Below are 19,155 nucleotides of genomic sequence, written 5' to 3'. Positions count from 1 at the left end.
TTACTTATATTTTCTTTTCCTCACTTAGTTATACATTTTTCTTATGAAATTTGGTTTTTATATTACTGCTCGTTTTTTTATTATTAGCCCTATTATTACTGATTTTTGATGTCAATAACTACTCTTCTCCAACAATGGTTGTTGCTTGTATTTAAACGTTGATTGTAGTGTTTGGTTCTTTTACTTAACATCTTTTGTTATGATGACTTATTATTGGCACACACTTCTTCTTATTCGTGGAAATGCTTTGAAGCCTCTGGTTTTCATAACCAATCCTTCGCTTGATTCACACAAAAATATGCAGAATTTAACCCTTTTTCAAATATTCACCGACGGGTGAATCACTCTTCAATCACTCTATCTATTAAAAAAACCGCATCAAAATCCGTTGCGTAGTTTTAAAGATTTAAGCATACAAAGGGACATAGGGCCAAAAAACCAGATTTTCTTTTATACTATGCATTGATACTCAATCTAGCGCAAGTTATTCAGACCTACAAGTAAAACTTCGAAATCGTCCTCCTAGAGCTTGAGCTAGCATACCTATATACAACATAACATTACTCACCTGGTGACAAATGAGTGGGTAGCAGGATTAGCATCATTGCGACCAGTAAAGTTTCGATTGTAGGATGTAACAATTGTATTCTTTTCCCCTTTCTTTACATCTTTGCGATCCCACTGTCCAATGCAAGGGCCACAAGCATTTGCTAGAACAGTTCCACCAAATTTTTCAAACACCTTTCCGATACCATCTCTTTCGATTGTTGCACGAATTTGTTCAGATCCTGGTGTAACATTAAATGGTATTTTCGACTTTAGTCCATGACTCATTGCATCTTTTGCAATATTAGCACAACGCCCCATATCTTCATACGATGAATTAGTACATGAACCAATGAGACCTACTTTGATATCTAATGGGTAACCATTTTGCTTAGCATTTGCACCCAGTTTACTTATTGGGTGAGCTAAGTCAGGTGTAAATGGTCCATTAACATGGGGTTCTAGTTTATCTAGGTTAATTTCAATTAATTCATCATATTCACAATTGCCATCGGGTGCAAAAAGTTTTGTTTTATATTTATTTGCTTCGTCTGCGATACTGCTTCTTCCAGTGGACTTCAGATATTTAGACATACGATCGTTAAAAGGGAATACTGATGTTGTAGCTCCAATCTCTGCCCCCATGTTACAAATTGTTGCCATACCGGTACAAGATATTGAATTAACACCATTTCCATGGTATTCTATTATAGCACCAGTACCACCCTTCACAGTAAGAATGTCTGCTACCTAAAACAAATAAAAAAAATTATAAATTTGAATTATTTAACAATATAATTAAGCTAAACATTTCCATTCGATACAATTTTAACAACAAATAACCTTACTGCAAAAAAATGCGTAGATATAGAGCGTTTTCGGTAAAGCAAACTGCGCAGTGTGCATGATGCAACCAAAATCAAAAAAAATCTTACATATGTACATCTTAGCCAAAATGGAAAGTTCGAAAAAGCATCACTGTCATAGGTGGTGCGCAAAAACGCGCATAATTTGCAACATTTTAAAAGTAGTTACACAAAATATTACGCCAAAACCAACTGTGATAGCTAAAATATCATTGTGAATAATATTTAAGTTTCTTTTTAATTTTATAGGATATATGTATGTATATAGACAGAGATTGCGGCAAGTGCAGTACAACTTTCACTTATGGAATAATCAGTTTGATATTAAAGCTATTCGCAATTAATAAAATCATATTTTTACACGATTCATTTTTACCCGTTCGATCTTTGATGCTATATGACTCGTCCTTGAAAGTATGCATAAAAAATAGTTCGCACATTTTTATGCTAGAAAATTCTGAAATGCGCAGTTTTGAACAGTTTCAAGGCAGCTAAATTTGGCAGTGCTAATTGTGCAGTGTTGACGGTATTTACTGCATTACCGAAGAAGCCCATGGTGACACTTCATATTGAATTTAGCTGTTGCAAAATTGCTGTTAATGAGCAAGAAAACTTTCATTTGATAACCACAAGCTCAATATATGATCAAAAAGTGGCAATTTGTTCCAGCGTTTGAAGGAAATTTATACTTGGACTACACCTACGGCCACACGCAACTTACCACTACATTTTAATAGTTTTTTTCGGATTTTTTCATTCCTTCGTGAATTGTTTTTATAAAGCAAATCATTCTTAGTATTTAATTTATTTCGTTTAGTGAATAAAACAATAAACAGTTTTTTTTGCTTATACAAAATCATTCGAGTATATTGTTTAAGCATAAAGCGCTAACTTTTAAATTATTAGATTAGTAGAAATACGTGGGAATCTAACTGTGTCAATATTGTGTAAGATTTGCGTGACCGCATGTGTATATTCTTTCAAACATAACGGAACAGTTGAGACGGATGTTAAATTTTTGGTTGTTAGGATATAAATTGAAAAGCTTTTACATGATTTTACGAGTTAGATGGGATATTGATTGGACACGGAAATCTCCAGTATCGGAGATGTGATAAAAAAATACCCGAAAATTATAAATAAAACGCAAAATATTTAATTGTTCAATATATTTTATCGCCTTCAAAGAAATTCATACCAGATGTAATACACTTATGCCAGCGATTTTTCCAGTCCTGGAAACTATTTTTTAAGTACTTTTTGGGATGGCCTCCTTCGGAGAATTTTTATTTATCTCTTCGCTCCACTGAAAGCAGGTTCCACGCAGCGACAATTTCTGTTTCAGGAACAAGAAAAAATTTCACGGAGCTAAATCTGGTGCATTCATTGCGTTTTTAGCTTTAAACAGACCTGTTTACGGCACTCTTTTTGAAAGAAATTCAGCTTTATCGAGACGAAACCAGCAAGAACACGTTGAAGAGGTTGAAAGCCGTCCAGAAAAGAGCATGTCTACAACGATCTTTCGTAGGCTTGTGTTATTGATAAAACTGAATCACCGTAAGCCTTTTCAACATTCGCAACGATTCCGCAAAGGAAACTTGGTTAGAAATTCAAAATTTGAGACCAATTCTTTTTTCTATTTCATTTCCCCATTATTACCAGACTCCCTTCAAACCGTTCTCCTTCAACATTTCGCCCGAGGTTGAAATACCAGACTGACTCTGCTGATTGGTTAAAGTTCCAAGATGCGTGTCTACATGGTTGCAGCTCCTATCCTATTTCCCTTAACGTCAACGAAGAAGCGTCCCGCGTCCAAAAAATCATCAGAAGTGCGGCTATTCTATCTATCCCACAATCAGGTAGCAAAACTCGTAGGCCGGCTCCATTGTGGTGGAGCGCTGAACTTTCAACTTTAAGGCAAGCCAAACAAAGTACATGGCAAAGCCAAACTTGCGAAAGCTGCCTGTTTTGAAAAATTTACCAGCAACATTAACTCTTCATCCAACCCAAGAAGCATCTGGGCCGACATCAAAAGACTAACTGGGATGGCTTCTTTTCCTACAATATCTGCATTTCTAATGCTCTGTCTAATAAAAATCACATCTCCTTGATGTCTCTCGATTTTCAAAAAGCCTTCGATCGAATAGGCATTCATATCGTACTAAGGCAACTAACCAAATGGAAAGTGGGTCTGCGAATCTTAAACTTTATAAAATCTTTTTTATCCCATCGTAAAATAAGTGTCCTTATCTCGAACACCCGCTCCTCTATCCTTCCCCTAGATAATGGCACTCCTCAAGGATCACCCTTATCGGTGATTCTCTTCATTATAGCGTTTGGTGAACTTAGCGAATTACTATCTAAATTTACCACTATGTACGCTAACGATGTTCTGGTGTACTCCAAAAACACTGATCAAGCAGCAGTTCAAAGAACCTTCTCCGATATCCTCTCCAAAATCTTCTCCTGGTCGCAAAATTCCGGCGCTTCAATTTCCCCTAGCAAATCCAAACTGTTGCACATTTGTAGAAAAAGAAACTGTATCACCCATACCATAACTTTTTCCGATATAACTATAAATTGTACAAATAGCCTTAAGTTTTTAGGTATAATATTAGACTCTAAGTACTCTTTCGCACAACATTGTCAATATGTAAGAGATAGATTAATGACCAAACTATTAATAGTTAAGTAGCTCTCCGCAAAGCGCTCATTTATCGGTCCGGCACTGTAGATTAACGTAACCAGGGCACTTATTGTCTCAACTATACAGAATCCAATGTGGTTTAACGTGGGTATCTGCCTAAGGAGGCTCAAATCCACGGTGTTTTCTATTACTAGAAACACACAGATCAAAACAATGCGTTGATCAGCGCCCCAAAGCGTAAGTGTGTGCACCCACACTACACTCTGGAAAAACCAAGGTATGAGTGCCTGCCACATACACATACACTTTGGTTCCAAATTAAAAGGGTGGGACTCCCTTTCCACCTTGGTCGGGTGCGAGGCCCATCTAAAACCTCTGCCGTACTCTGGGTCCGGCACCCGGCCGCAGTGCGACTCCACATTGGACAAAGTCCTTCCTGCATTTAGGTTTAAACCACAGCCACCACGAATCTCCCCAAAGGGCCAAGACCCAATGAGCAGACTGGAGCGAACTCCAGGGGCGGCTGCTCCCCGTGGTACCATGTTTTAGTCTTTGGTGTGACCTGTAGCCCAAGCTTGCGCTTAAGCTACTGCAAGTCGAGCCCCCAAGAATTCCGAGGAATTCTTAAGAACCCGACTCTATGATGTGTTATCCGTCAAATCCATTTAGTGTTTGTTATATAATCGCAAACCCATTCAAAGAATATGATAGTATCTCAATATAGCACTTTTCTGACATCTCTGACCATGCCGACATTCAATAAACCAGACATGTGAATGTCGGACATAGTGCATTTGGATTTTAGTCGCCTCCTACGACAGGCATGCCTTACCGCGGGAATATTCTTATCTCCCTCCCCGCAGGGAGTCTCAACTATACAACTGTCAAACGTGTTTTACGTGGGATCCTGCTTATGTAAAGCTTAACTCCACGGTGCTCAAAAGCACAACGGATCAATACAATGCGTCGATCAGCGCCCTGAAAATTGGGTAAGGATTTTCAGTACCAATTGGCAGTGCGGTAAGGACACACTAACCACCTTGGTAGGGCTCGAGGCCCATCTAAAACCTCTGCCGTACTTTGGGTCCGGCACCCGGTTGCAATGCAACTCCACATTCGACTGACAAGTCAGTTCTTCCCGCGATTTGGGTTTTAACCACAGCCACCACGAATCTCCACAAAGGGCCAAACCCAATGAGCAGACTGGAGCGAACTCCAGGGGCTACTGCTCCCCGTGGTACCAGGTTAAAGTCTTTGGTATTGACCTTGTAGCCGAAACTACGACCAGTTGAGCCTCCATACAGCCCTGGACTGGTGGCCAGGATTTTAGTCGCCTCTTACGACAGGCATGCCTTACCGCGGGTATATTCGGTTTCCCCTCGAACCCGGAGGGGTCCCCCCGTACCCGCAGGGGGAAGTCTCAACTATACAATACGGTTTGGAAGTTTATGGACATCACGCAAAAAAATAAGTTGAAAATGCTTATTGCCCCTTACCACGCTGCAATTCGAAGATCGCTGCGCGCGTTTCCAACGACTCCCTTAAATAATTTATTCGCAGAATCTGGGCTAAATACAATATTCGATGACGCCGAAGATTCAATTCGCAAACTCTATGCTAAGCTGATGTTTTCACCGAATGCTCTTCTTAGAACGGACCTACAATTAGCGATTTCGCGCAAACGGCCACCCAAAGTGCAATCATCTGTTTACTTTTGTCGCAAATTCGCAAAGGATATCGGCCTTCCACTCCAAAGGCCTCATATTCGCAAAAGCATTCATCCGCCGTGGCTTTTTAGAAATGATTCTTTTATCAATGAACTTGTCCATCTGCGGAAGGCGAGTACTGCCAACGATGTATACAAGGCAAATTTCCTTGAAGTGGCAGCTAAATATAAATCCACTGGATGGGATCTGATTTTTACCGACGGCTCAAAATCATCACAGACTTCATTTGCTGTCGTGAAAGAACATGGAGAAGTAATTTCTTATGGTATCTTGTTTAATTTCTGCTCGATTTTCACAGCAGAAGCCGTGGCAATATTCAACGCGATGCTTTATTCCGTACGAAATAAAGGAAAATGTATAATTTGCTCTGACAGTATGTCATGGTTTCAAGCTATTAAGGGATGTAACCAAACCAACCCCGTTATTGAAAACATTCGTGACATCCTTATTTCACACCCCCAGAATATCAAAATCATGTGGATCCCCGGTCACGTAGATATAAACGGCAACACGATTGCCGATAAGATCGCTAAAGATATGGTTCTTACACCTATCATAATCAATCCCAGTCGTACAAAGCCCTGCTTCTCTCTGACCATGCCGACAAATTACATTACTCCATATACCCGTCTCCGACTTGGCCACACGATTATTAAAACTTCTCATTTGCTTCAAGGCGCTACTCCTAGTTGCTGCCCTTTCTGCAACTTTTCACTTAGCATTAACCCACTCTTGGATTGCTGCCCGAAACTTGACGCCCAAAGACTACACTATTTCAATGATATTAATCCTACACAGCTGTTAAAAAACCCTACTGACAATAATATTAGCAAGATATATAACTTCCTCAGAGAGACCGACCTACTCCGACGCATTTGAAACCGCCCTAGTCAACATGCCAGCCGAAAGCCTCCGACGCTAGCGCTGCGTTATCTTTAGTTTATGTAATAATTTATTGTTATGTAAACTTTTATAAATAAATAAATAAAATAAATATTTTTATCCACTGTAAAAAAAATCGCAATGCGCTACTGAACTGAATTGACTTAATTAAGTAGCTGCTGCAAACAAACTGGTTAACCGATCGCGCTCATAATTGGCATAGTAATTAAAGACAGTCCTACCAACTTAACAAAAATAATTTTGAAATATCATTTACTCGGGGAATTTATTTACAATTGCTGGGTGCTTTTTTGTCATAATGTATAAATTGTATCATGGCAATCGATGGGGGGAAGATGATTATGACTAACAACTAATATTTTGACATGACAAAACACATAAAAAATAATTAAGGAAAGACTAAGTTCGGGTTTGGGTTTATCCTCTTTCAACTTGCAAGGATCAGGACTTTATAAATTTTAAGAAAACGAGTTAACTTAATTGCATTAAAATATCACACATTTTTGCCAACCGAACGGCTAACCGTCGGGTTGAAAGTCGGAAATCATTATATATGATACATATATTGAGGACTGAAAAATAGAAATGCTGATTGCATTAATTTTTGACATTACTCAGGTATATTTGCCCACTTATTTTCAAAAAATTTTCTAAATATAAACATGGAGTAAAATCAGACCAAAATTTCTATTTATTTTTTTTTCGCATTGTTTTAATTAAGGCGTTGAGGACGAAGAGAAGTTGTCAGAATTCTCTATAGTCAACAAATTAGTTTTATGCCGTTCAATTAAATGCGACTTTAAATTAGTTAATCTATTGTTTCTCAAAGATGTATTGCATATGGCTACACCCACCTCCTTTCTTTTCAAAATGCGCCCACTCAAGAATTAAAATCGAAATATCGATCGATCAATTTTTACGGCTACGACCAGGTAGCAGGCAAATATTTTACCGTAAAATCACATGAAGCAAACACTCCACGCTAGTCGCTGCGACTGCCGACTACTGCTATAAGTCGACACTTGTTGTGGCTATGACTGACGATCACGATCGAAAGCAACAACAAAAAAAAGTGGATTTTTGTTCGCTTAGTTCACGGGATATTCGACTTTAAAGTTGAAAAATTCCCTCAATTCGAATATTTCAACAAGCTATTTCAGTACATTTAACACAATTTAACAACAGGCACTTGTCATTTAATCAAACTGTAAACATTTAAACAACTTATTTGCAGGCTTTATAAGTAAGATATCTCTTCTTTAAAAATGCCGTTTTACACTCGTAGTGAGCATCATTTTTATCCCAGCAAAACTTGCGTGACCGAAACTCCAATACTTTTACACAATTTTTACTTTTCCCTAACACTCCCTCACAAATCTTAGAAATGAGTAAGAAGTCAACCTATTGTGTTTTGTTTGTTTTATAAACAACAGATGCTAAGCAAAAATAAAACAAAAGAAGACAAACAAATTTGTTTAGCGTATTGAAAACGATGGATGTGAAAGCGTAAAGCATGATACCGTGAATTTGACGTTTTCTTGTTTGTTGTGACAAATTGAATTCGAAAAAAAATGTCGGTTACAAACGCGTCGCAAAAAAAATTGTGCATATTTGTGCTGGTGCATATTTAGGCAAAATTATTTAAAATATCTCTTTGAATTGTGTTTCGTTTAATATTTGTGACTACAATAATATCAGATGATTCAAGAATTCGAATAGAGTATTGTGGCTTATTAGATTAGATTAGATTGATAGATGAGGAATGCACCGCGACCTTAGGTCTATTGTGCCCTACAATATTCTACCGGGTGCTAGTGAGGCGATGCGATCCCTATCCGGAAGCATGGATCCAAGGGCCTTAATCCTGCGTCTACAGACTGCTGTGCAGTCGATCAGCAGGTGTTCCGGGGTTTCAGGCTCCCTGTCGCAGAACCGGCAGTTAGCGCAAGAGGCTAGACCCATGTTATATAAATGCCTATTCAGCATGCAGTGACCAGTATAAAATGCGACCAGTAGCCTAAGTTTATTCCTGGGGAGGTTAATTACAACTTTGAACCTGCTCAAGTTGTACCACCCAATTAGCAACTTGGCATGTCGCATACCGTGTGTTCGTTGCCAATGCTCTTCCCTGCGCACTCCTTCTTTGCGGAGTAGCTCCTTTATGGTATGAGGACCCAACCCAGTAAAGGGTTCGGGTCCTACCATTTTGGTTTAGTCTGCGGAACGGGCGAGCTCATCAGCCAGTTCGTTACCGGCTATACCTCTGTGACCAGGCACCCAAAATATGTGCGCCTAGTTTCGTTCCGCTAGGCTGTTCAGCCGTTCTCTACGCTCCTGCACTAGTAGCAATTTGATCTCGTAGGAGGAGATCGCTTTTAATGCCGCTTGACTATCGCTAAGTATGGTTATCCGCTCATTACGGTAGTTGCGATGGAGGTTTATCTCTATGCACCGACTTATGGCAAAGGCTTCTGCCTGGAAAATGATCGGAAACTCTCCCAAAGGTATGGAGAGCTTGTTCGGTAATCGAACATATTGTTAAAACGCATTTTTTAAAAACTTTCACTTTTAATAGAAAATTTCGAGATTTCTCACAAAATAAATTTAAAAAAAATAATAAAACTTAAATTGTAATTTTTTTTTAATAATTAAAATAGTAATATAATAGTAACTGATAAATAGAAACGACATTTTTTACTGAGAGAAAAGTAATAAAAATAATATACTTCAAAAGCGAGATATTTTAAGAGGGTATTTTCAGGCAGATACGAAAATATATAAATTACACTAATGTTTACCTTTAAAATAATATCCTTTGGGGAGGTCCATCCACTAATTTTTCCTGTTAAATTTACTCCGATTACTTTCGGACACTTTAATTCCCAAGGGATGTCAGCCATTACATCAACAGCATCTGCCCCTCCTACGCCAATACAAAGCCCACCAAGACCACCTCCATTTGGAGTGTGCGAGTCTGTTCCAATCATTAAAAGCCCAGGAAAAGCGTAGTTCTCCAAAATTATTTGATGTATAATTCCACTACCAGGTTTCCAAAAACCAAGACCGTATTTGGCACACGCTGACGCTAAAAATTTGTATACTTCCTTATTAAGATCCTTTGCTCTAGCTAAGTCCTCTTTTCCCCCGGTTTGAGCTTCAATTAAATGGTCACAATGCACTGTCGACGGTACCGCTACCCTTTTTAGGCCGGAAGATATGAATTGTAGCAGCGCCATTTGAGCAGTAGCATCTTGCATAGCTACCCGATCTGGTCTAAGACGTAAGTACGAACTTCCCCGCTCAATGTCTTGATTCTTCGGGTCGTCCAAATGAGAGTACAATATTTTTTCGGAAAGTGTTAGAGGGCGATTAAGACGATCGGACACGACGTTTAAGGTGTCTGTTAACTTCTCATATGGTAGAAAAACATCAGCATCAAATTTTGACAACGCAACTTTTGAAGCCAAATAAATTGATGCGTGAATATTTCTGGAATGAATACTGGAACCATATTGACCGATTTTACGAACCTACAAAAGGACGGAGAAGGGTTAAAAAGTATTTTCTCATATAATATAAACATATATAGTATACTTTCTATATTTATTTAAAAAAAATTTGGGTCGGCTTTAGTATACCATCCCAGGATTTCGGGAATAAAATGGGTATGGTCGGATAGAGGAGATTCTCCAGATCACGAATATATATGGTTATAGCCGCAGGAAGCTTATAGTTTTCGAGTTATTCGCGTTTTAAGTTGAAAATTTGCAATATTTTAATTACATATGTTCGATATATAAAATTAATTTTGCACTTATATTTTTCACTTTTATATACACTAACACATCACTTATTCATTTGCGCACATTTATTTTATGTAATATAGTGCAAAAATAGCTTTTAATACGCATTTAAATTATTGTTGAATTTGATTATTTGAGAATAACAAATGAATTACAAACTGTCATATAATCAGTGTTACCTTATCGACATCATTTGTAAAAATAAATGTGGCAAATAATCAGTGTTACTATAGTAAAATACTTACAAACTAAAATAAAAAAAAAAAATATATATAAAGTAATATTATACCCTAAATACAGGAAACATAATCGTTGATAAATATTAAAAAAATTATAAAAAATTTAAGTGGCTGCCAATGTAAAAATGAGTTCTACGGGAGAAAAAAAATTTATATACCCGGTGTTTGACCGACCAGAGTTATTTTTTTTGAAGCGCGGCCGAAGGCCGCCCACGCAAAAAGGAGTTCTACGAGAAAAAAATTTGGTTCACCCCGGTGTTGGACCGACCAGGGTTATTTTTTTGAAGCGCGGCCGAAGGCCGCCCACGCAAAAAGGAGTTCTGCGCAAAGAAGTAGCAATGTCATTGAGGGCATAACAACCACTCTAACATCAATGCGATCTAACGGATATAAGTACTGCTACTTTTAAAGCAAAGTACCGTTGCTTTTATTTGGCATTTTTATAATTATTTCGTGTTTGGAAGATTAAGTTGTGTGGACATATAATTATATTAATTTGTATTAAAATTACGGAAATATTTTTGAAAAAAATGGAAAATAATTCATCAGGTATGATAAATTAAATATTGAAAAGAATATTTAAATCATTGTTTCTAATACTTTGTTACAATTATATGTAGATCTGAAACAAGAAGCGACTATAAATGTTCGCAAATCAAACAAATTGAGCGTGTCAGAGGTGAAGAGAATGTGGAATATTTCAAAAATATTCAACACATTTCAAACAAAGGAGAGCTGCATATTATTCTGCGAAGAGGAGGGTCTCATTGCCAGAGGAAGGACTTGCAGGGTGCATAGACTGCCGATGGTGCTCTCCATGACGGGAAATAGCACCGTCGGTACGTTTAGGGGCCGAAAAGGATCTTGCCGAATGCGTTCCGGAATATCTCGATCCACGGGCACCTGGCTGGAAAATGTTAGAATACCATTACCACAAGTTTTTTACTTAATGTTTTGCTACGCATCGCACTGGTCGCATGACGTAGTAAGGAAAAACAGTATTGTCAGGGAATCTATTTTATCTAGCGCTACCATATGTGACTGGTATAATTACTGTCGCGAAGCGGTAGTTTTATAACAAGTGGAAAGAAGGCGGTAGGTAAAATAGGTGGCCCTGGCAAAAAGGTCCAAATTGATGAAAGCAAATTCGGGAAGAGGAAATTTAATAAAGGTAAGGTTAAAAATATACAATATTAGGTACTTACTTATATGTTTTTCTCATTTTAGGCAGGAGTGTGGAAGGTCACTGGGTGTTGGGGATGATTGAGGATGGGAGCGACGACCTGCGGCTGGAGGTATGCCCAGATAATGTTAGGTCTGCGGAGGTGCTCATACCCCTGATTAAGAAGCATGTTGCGCCAGGAACTACATTAAGCACAGATTGCTGGAAGGCGTACGATGGTTTGGCGAATCACGGGTATGAGCACCGAAAAGTAAATCACAGCGATTTGGACAATCCATTTGTGGCTGCAGATGGAACGCATACGCAGCGTATAGAGTCCCAGTGGCGTGTGATTAAAAGGTTTTTTGCGAGGGACAACCACAACAATCCCGAAAATTTCGCCGACCTAATTTTTGAGAATGTTTGGCGGAAAAATGTGGCCAACAGACACGAAGATCCTTTCGTCAAATTATTAGAGGCAATAAAATTTATATACAAGCCTTAATACACGTTTGTTTTATTAAATTTAAATAATTTCTTTATATTTTATGTTCAACGCGAAAAAATTCTGATACACCCTGGTGTTGGACCGACCAGGGTTATTGTTTTTTATAGGTTGTTGATTTTCGTATTTGGGGTATAATCTGTGCCCTTTATTTCATTTAGTTATTTTACAAATAATGTTGATAAGGTAACACTGATTATATGACAGTTTGTAATTCATTTGTTATTCTTAAATAATCAAATTCAACAATAATTTAAATGCGTATTAAAAGCTATTTTTGCACTATATTATATAAAATAAATGTGTGCAAATGAATAAGTGATGTGTTAGTGTATATAAAAGTGAAAAATATAAGTGCAAAATTAATTTTATATATCGAAAATATGTAATTAAAGTATTGCAAATTTTCAACTTAAAACGCGCATATCTCGAAAACTATAAGCTTCCTGCGGCTATAACCATATATATTCGTGATCTGGAGAATCTCCTCTATCCGACCATACCCATTTTATTCCCGAAATCCTGGGATGGTATACTAAATTCTTCGCAAAAATTTAATTAAGAATCAAAATTTTATTTTGTTGAGATTAAAAAAAAATTTAATTTTTTCAATTTCGATGTTAGGCTCAAAAATACCGTCCCAGGATTTCAGGAATAATATGGGCATGGTCGGGTGGAGGAGGTTCTCCAGATCAAGAGTATAATGAAAAAACGAATTAGTGAAGTGTTTGTGAACATAAAATAACGAAATATATGTATGTGTAAAATTAATTTTAAATCGAAAAAATACGTACTTAAAATAGTGATAAGTTTCAACTTTAAAGGTAAATATCTCCAAAATTAATATATGACTATATATATTCTTTATCTGGAGAACCTCCTCTATTCGACCATATCCATTTTATTCCCAAAATCTTGCTCCGGTGTACAAAAGTTTCCCGGATTAAAATATATAAATTTTTATCTACGCAAACGCGAAAAAATGCTAATTCTAAACTATTTAAATTTTTTTTTAATTCTTAATATATTTTTAAATTTTAATCGGGTTTGTGAGTTTAAATTTTTCTTTAATTTTAGTTGAATTATTTTTTAATTCGATCGTATTATTTCTGATCTGCCGGTACAAGTGACAACTTGAGTGAACTTCATAAAACTTGTTACGCGGTATTACAGATAAGTACAAACAGGATCTTGAGGTATAAATCAAGCTAAAAAATTCACATCAGTAATTCACACAGTAATTAGGTGTTTTAAGAGAAAATGAGATCAGGGTAGGCTTTAAAAAAATTTTTATGAGCTGATTTGGTATCAATAAATGGGTATCTACGGATAAAGGAGGTCTCACACATCCAAATTCTATTCTACTGGAACTTGTCGCTGACTTATGGTTTTTGAGATACTTGCAATTAAATTGCAAAAAATCAACTATTTAAATAAATTATAAAGTTTGATATGGAATTAAAGATTTTTGGCCTATTTAATATAAAATAAATGATTAGAAACGAATTAGTGAAGTGTTAGTGGATATAAAAGTTAAAAATATAACTATAAAATTCACTAAAAATGGGAGAACCACGCATTTTAAATAGTACAATGGGTAAAATTTAGAATAGCATCCCCGGATTTCGGGGATAAAATGGGTATCAGTGGAAAGGTGACGTTCTCCAGATCACGAAAATATATATATATAGTTTCCGCTGACTTATAGTTTTAAAGATATTTGCATTTAAAGTTGAAAAATTGACAGCTTTTACATTGATAATTTGTATATTGTGAGTAACTTTTTCACTTATATTATGCACTTTTCTCGTACTAGCACTTCACTCTAACGTTTCTGCATATTAATTTTTTTAATATTTGTTGTAAATAAAGCTTTATTTAAATTCTTTTATTTTAGTTACAATTATCTGCATTTGCACAATAAGAAAAGGGTTGCCATGGTTATTTTTTTTAAGCGCGGCGCTTCAAAAAAACAATAACCATGGCAACCCTTATTGTGCAAATGCGGAGAATTGTAACTAAAATAAAATAATTTTTTTTTTTTTATTTTTATTTTATTTTATAAAAGCTTACATAATAATACAATTATTATACAAACTTAAGAAAATACGCAGCACTAGCATCATGGGCTATCGGCCGAATAAAATAATTAAAACAAAGCTTTATTTACAACAAATATTAAAAAAATTAATATGCAGAAACGTTAGAGTGAAGTGCTAGTACGAGAAAAGTGCATAATATAAGTGAAAAAGTTACTCACAATATACAAATTATCAATGTAAAAGCTGTCAATTTTTCAACTTTAAATGCAAATATCTTTAAAACTATAAGTCAGCGGCAACTATATATATATATTTTCGTGATCTGGAGAACGTCACCTTTCCAGTGATACCCATTTTATTCCCGAAATCCGGGGATGCTATTCTAAATCCCAGCCAGTAGAATTTTTGAACTTTAAATTCAAATATCTCAAAAACCATAAATCAGCGGCAACTATATATTTTCTTAATCTGGACGACCCATTTTAACCCCGAAATCGGGGGATGCTATTCTAAAATTTACCCTAGAAAAGAATTAGTGAAATGTTAGTGGATATAAAAGTTAAAAATATAACTATTAAATTTATTATCAAAGGAGAAACACGCATTTTAAATAGTTGATTTTTGAACTTTAAATGCAAATAAAAAAAACATAATTCAGCGGCAACTATATATATATTTGCTTGATCTGGAGGATCTCCTTTATCCGTTTATACCCATTTCAATCCCGAAATCGGGGGATGCTATTCTAAAATAAAAAAAAAATATATCTTATATAAACAAAAAGTGCATGTAAAAATGTAAATTAATAGCCATATTTATTTAACAATCCATATCTTAAAACATATGTATATATAACTTTTAACGAAGGTTTCCTTGTTTAATGCGGGAATGAATTTCTTTAAAAAGTTTTATTAATAGGTGCAAAACAAAAGTAGGTTATTTTCTGGTTAGATAATCATGTCTATTGAGGTTATGATTACTAAAAATCACTTCACAACGTTCGAATAAGTTAAAGGGATATACGACTTTGTGAAATACTAAACTGAAGCAATTTTTGATTTTGATTTTTAATTGAAGGTATTATCAAAATATATAAGGCATATACAAATACAACACTTACCCTACTGTTTACACTTCGCAAAAATTGTGCCATTATGTTTTTTATTAATTATCGTTTAACAATTCCACCACTTAAAAATTTGTAATAAGGAAATAAAGCAAATATTTAAAAAGATTATTTACGCAAGCAGCTAAACCCACAAGTACACCAATGAAGTTCTTTGAATGAACCAAGTGAAAGTTTTGAAATATATCAACATCACAGGTACTTTACTATATGAGCTAACGCAAGAACACACGAAAAACTCGATTTTTGATCGATAAAAAATATTGTTCTAACTGAAGTTCTCCGTACCATTACGGGGCATCTAGACAAGTTAAATTTATCTTACTTACTATCAAATCCATTGCTAATGCCATTGCCAAATCAGTATGTGGACATTTGTTATCATAACATAATCATTTGCGCAAAGGCGTAGGGTAGGTAGGTTCGAGCTGATGTAGCGCATGCTTTAAGCGGGAAATGTTTAGTATCGCGCCGGTTAAGTATCGTTAATGGAAAAAAACAAGGGAGGGGGCTACCCCCCCCTCACGACCCCTTATTGGAAAGAGGATGGATCGAACTTTTTAATAAACCCACCCTCGACCCCCTAGAGCTCCTATAGCCCTGTAGGGAGCCCTTTGAAAATGACCAAAAATCAGTGTTTTTGCTCATTTTTCGATACAAACAGAAACCAATAGAACCCAGCCAACATTTTTGAAAGTACTTTTAATATTTGTTGTAAATAAAGCTTTATTTATATTCTTTTTTTATATTTTAGTTTAGTTTTTTTATATTTTAGTTACAATTATCTGCATTTGCACAATAAGAAAAGGGTTGCCATGGTTATTGTTTTTTTGAAGCGCCGCGCTTAAAAAAAATAACCATGGCAACCCTTTTCTTATTGTGCAAATGCAGAGAATTGTAACTAAAATAAAAGAATTTAAATAAAGCTTTATTTACAACAAATATTAAAAAAAAATAATATACAGAAAAAAATTTTAAGCATACATGCGTGTTTAACATTTTCAATTTGGTTCTTTCGTTTTGGTACAGTGAACCAAAATTAATCGGCGCGATACTAAACCCGACACCCGACACCGCTTACGCGATTATAGCCGAGTTAACAACAGCGCGCCAGTCGTTTCTTTTTTTCGCTACGTGACGCCAATTGGATATTCCAAGCGTAGCCAGGTCCTTCTCCACCTGGTCCTCCAACGGAGTGCAGGTCTTCCTCTTCCTCTGCTTCCCCCGGCGGGTACTGCGTCGAATACTTTCAGAGCTGGGGTGTTTTCGTCCATCCGGACAACATGACCTAGCCAACGCAGCCGCTGTCTTTTAATTCGCTGAACTATGTCAATGTCGTCGTATATCTCGTACAGCTCATCGTTCCATCGAATGCGATATTCGCAGTGGCCTATGCGAAAAGGACCATAAATCTTTCGCAGAACCTTCCTCTCGAAAACTCGTAACGTCGACTCATCGGTTGCTGTCATCGCCCAAGCCTCTGCACCATATAGCAGGACGGGAATTATGAGCGACTTATAGAGTTTAGCTTTTGTTCGTCGAGAGAGGACTTTACTTTTCAATTGCCGACTCAGTCCGAAGTAGCACCTGTTGGCAAGAGCAATCCTGCGTTGGATTTCCAGGCTGACATTGTTGGTGGTGTTAATACTGGTTCCTAAATAGACGAAATTATCAAACAACTTCAAAGTCAACTGTCAATAGTGACGTGGGAGCCAGGTCGCGAGTGCGACGACTGTTTGTTTGATGACAGGAGATATTTCGTTTTGCCCTCGTTCACTGCCAGACCCATTTTCTGTGCTTCCTTGTCTAGCCTGGAGAAAGCAGAACTAACGGCGCGGGTGTTGAGGCCGATGATATCGATATCATCGGCATACGCCAGCAGCTGTACACTCTTATAGAAGATGGTACCTTCTCTATTTAGTTCTGCAGCTCGAACTATTTTCTTCAGAAGCAGGTTGAAGAAGTCGCACGATAGGGAGTCGCCTTGTCTGAAACCTCGTTTACAGCCGTATTAGTTTTGCGGGGATACCAAATTCAGACATCGCGGCATAAAGGCAGCTCCTTTTCGTGCTGTCGAAAGCAGCTTTGAAATCGACGAAGAGGTGGTGGGTGTCGATTCTCCTTTCACGGGTCTTTTCCAAGATTTGGCGCATGGTGAATATCTGGTCGGTTGTTGATTTTCCAGGCCTGAAGCCACACTGATAAGGTCCAATCAGTTTGTTGACGGTGGGCTTTAATCTTTCACACAATACGCTCGATAGAACCTTATTTGCGATGTTGAGCAGGCTAATCCCACGGTAGTTGGCGCAGATTGTGAGGTCTCCTTTTTTATGGATTGGGCATAGCACACTTAAATTCCAATCGTTGGGCATGCTTTCGTCCGACCATATTTTACAAAGAAGCTGATGCATGCTCCTTATCAGTTCTTCGCCGCCGTGTTTGAATAGCTCGGCCGGCAATCCGTCGGCCCCTGCCGCTTTGTTGTTCTTGAGGCGGGCAATTGCTATTCGAACTTCTTCATGGTCGGGTAATGGAACGTCTGCTCCATCGTCATCGATTGGGGAATCGGGTTCGCCTTCTCCTGGCGTTGTGCGTTCACTGCCATTCAGCAGGTTGGAGAAGTGTATCCTCCATAATTTAAGTATGCTCTGGGCATCGGTCACTAGATCACCTTTGGGGGTTCTACAAAAGTATGCTCCGGTCTTGAAACCTTCTGTAAGCCGCCGCTTTTTTTCGTAGAATTTTCGAGCATTACCCCTGTCGGCCAGCTTATCAAGCTCTTCGTACTCACGCACTTCGGCCTCTTTCTTTTTTTGTCTGCAAATGCGTCTCGCTTCCCTCTTCAACTCTCGGTATCTATCCCATCCCGCACGTGTTGTGGTCGATCGTAACGTTGCGAGGTAGCCAGTCTATTTTCTCTTCGCTGCGACACGGCACTCTTCGTCGTACCAGCTGTTCTTTTGCACTTTCCGAAAACCAATGGTTTCGGTTGCATCTGTACGTAAGGAGTTTGAAATGCCGTCCCAAAGTTCCCTTATACCGAGTTGTTGACGTGTGCTCTCAGAGAGCAGGAGTGCAAGCCGAGTAGAAAATCGTTCGACTGTCTGTTGTGATTGCAGCTTCTCGACGTCGAACCTTCCTTGTGTTTGTTGACGTGCGTTTTTTGCTGCACAGAGGCGGGTGCGAATCTTAACTGCAACAAGATAGTGGTCCGAGTCGATGTTAGGACCTCGGAGCGTGCGCACGTCTAGAACACTGGAAACGTGTCTTCCGTCCTTCACAACATGATCGATCTGGTTGGTGGCTTTTCGATCCGGAGACAGCCAGGTAGCTTGATGTATCTTCTTGTGCTGGAATCAGCACCATAACCATATTTCGGGCCCCGGCGAAGTCAATCAGCCCCAACCCATTTGGGGATGTTTCGTCGTGGAGGCTGAATTTACTGTTGCGCCAAAAATACCTTTCTTGCCCATCCTGACGTTAATGTCGCTAAGCACGATGTTTATATCGTGGCGGAGGCAGCTCTCATAGGTGCGCTCCATAGAAGGCATCTTTGGTAACATCGTCCTTCTCTTACGTCGGGGTGTGG

General features: G+C 37.7%; 1 protein-coding gene and 1 pseudogene across 1 annotated transcript in view; one reads left to right on the top strand and one right to left on the bottom strand.

The window, feature by feature from the left end:
• Positions 1 to 15,789, bottom strand: part of LOC120767240 (probable aconitate hydratase, mitochondrial) — a 36,542-nt gene extending 20,753 nt beyond the window's left edge. The window contains exons 1-3 of the mRNA XM_040093081.1: positions 15,561 to 15,789; positions 9,488 to 10,219; positions 569 to 1,296 (exon numbers count right to left, since the gene is read on the bottom strand). Of these exons, the coding sequence (XP_039949015.1) occupies positions 569 to 1,296; positions 9,488 to 10,219; positions 15,561 to 15,593 (1,493 nt within the window). The 5' untranslated portion in view covers positions 15,594 to 15,789. The remainder of the gene's footprint in view (positions 1 to 568; positions 1,297 to 9,487; positions 10,220 to 15,560) is intronic.
• Positions 11,327 to 12,442, top strand: LOC120767241 (annotated as a pseudogene).
• Positions 15,790 to 19,155: the final 3,366 nt, after the last annotated feature.

This window comes from Bactrocera tryoni, chromosome 2 (assembly GCF_016617805.1).
Source record: "Bactrocera tryoni isolate S06 chromosome 2, CSIRO_BtryS06_freeze2, whole genome shotgun sequence".
Lineage (NCBI taxonomy): Eukaryota > Metazoa > Arthropoda > Insecta > Diptera > Tephritidae > Bactrocera > Bactrocera tryoni.
The sequence above is the reverse complement of the archived record's forward strand: the minus strand, read 5'-3'. Positions and strand labels throughout refer to the sequence as shown.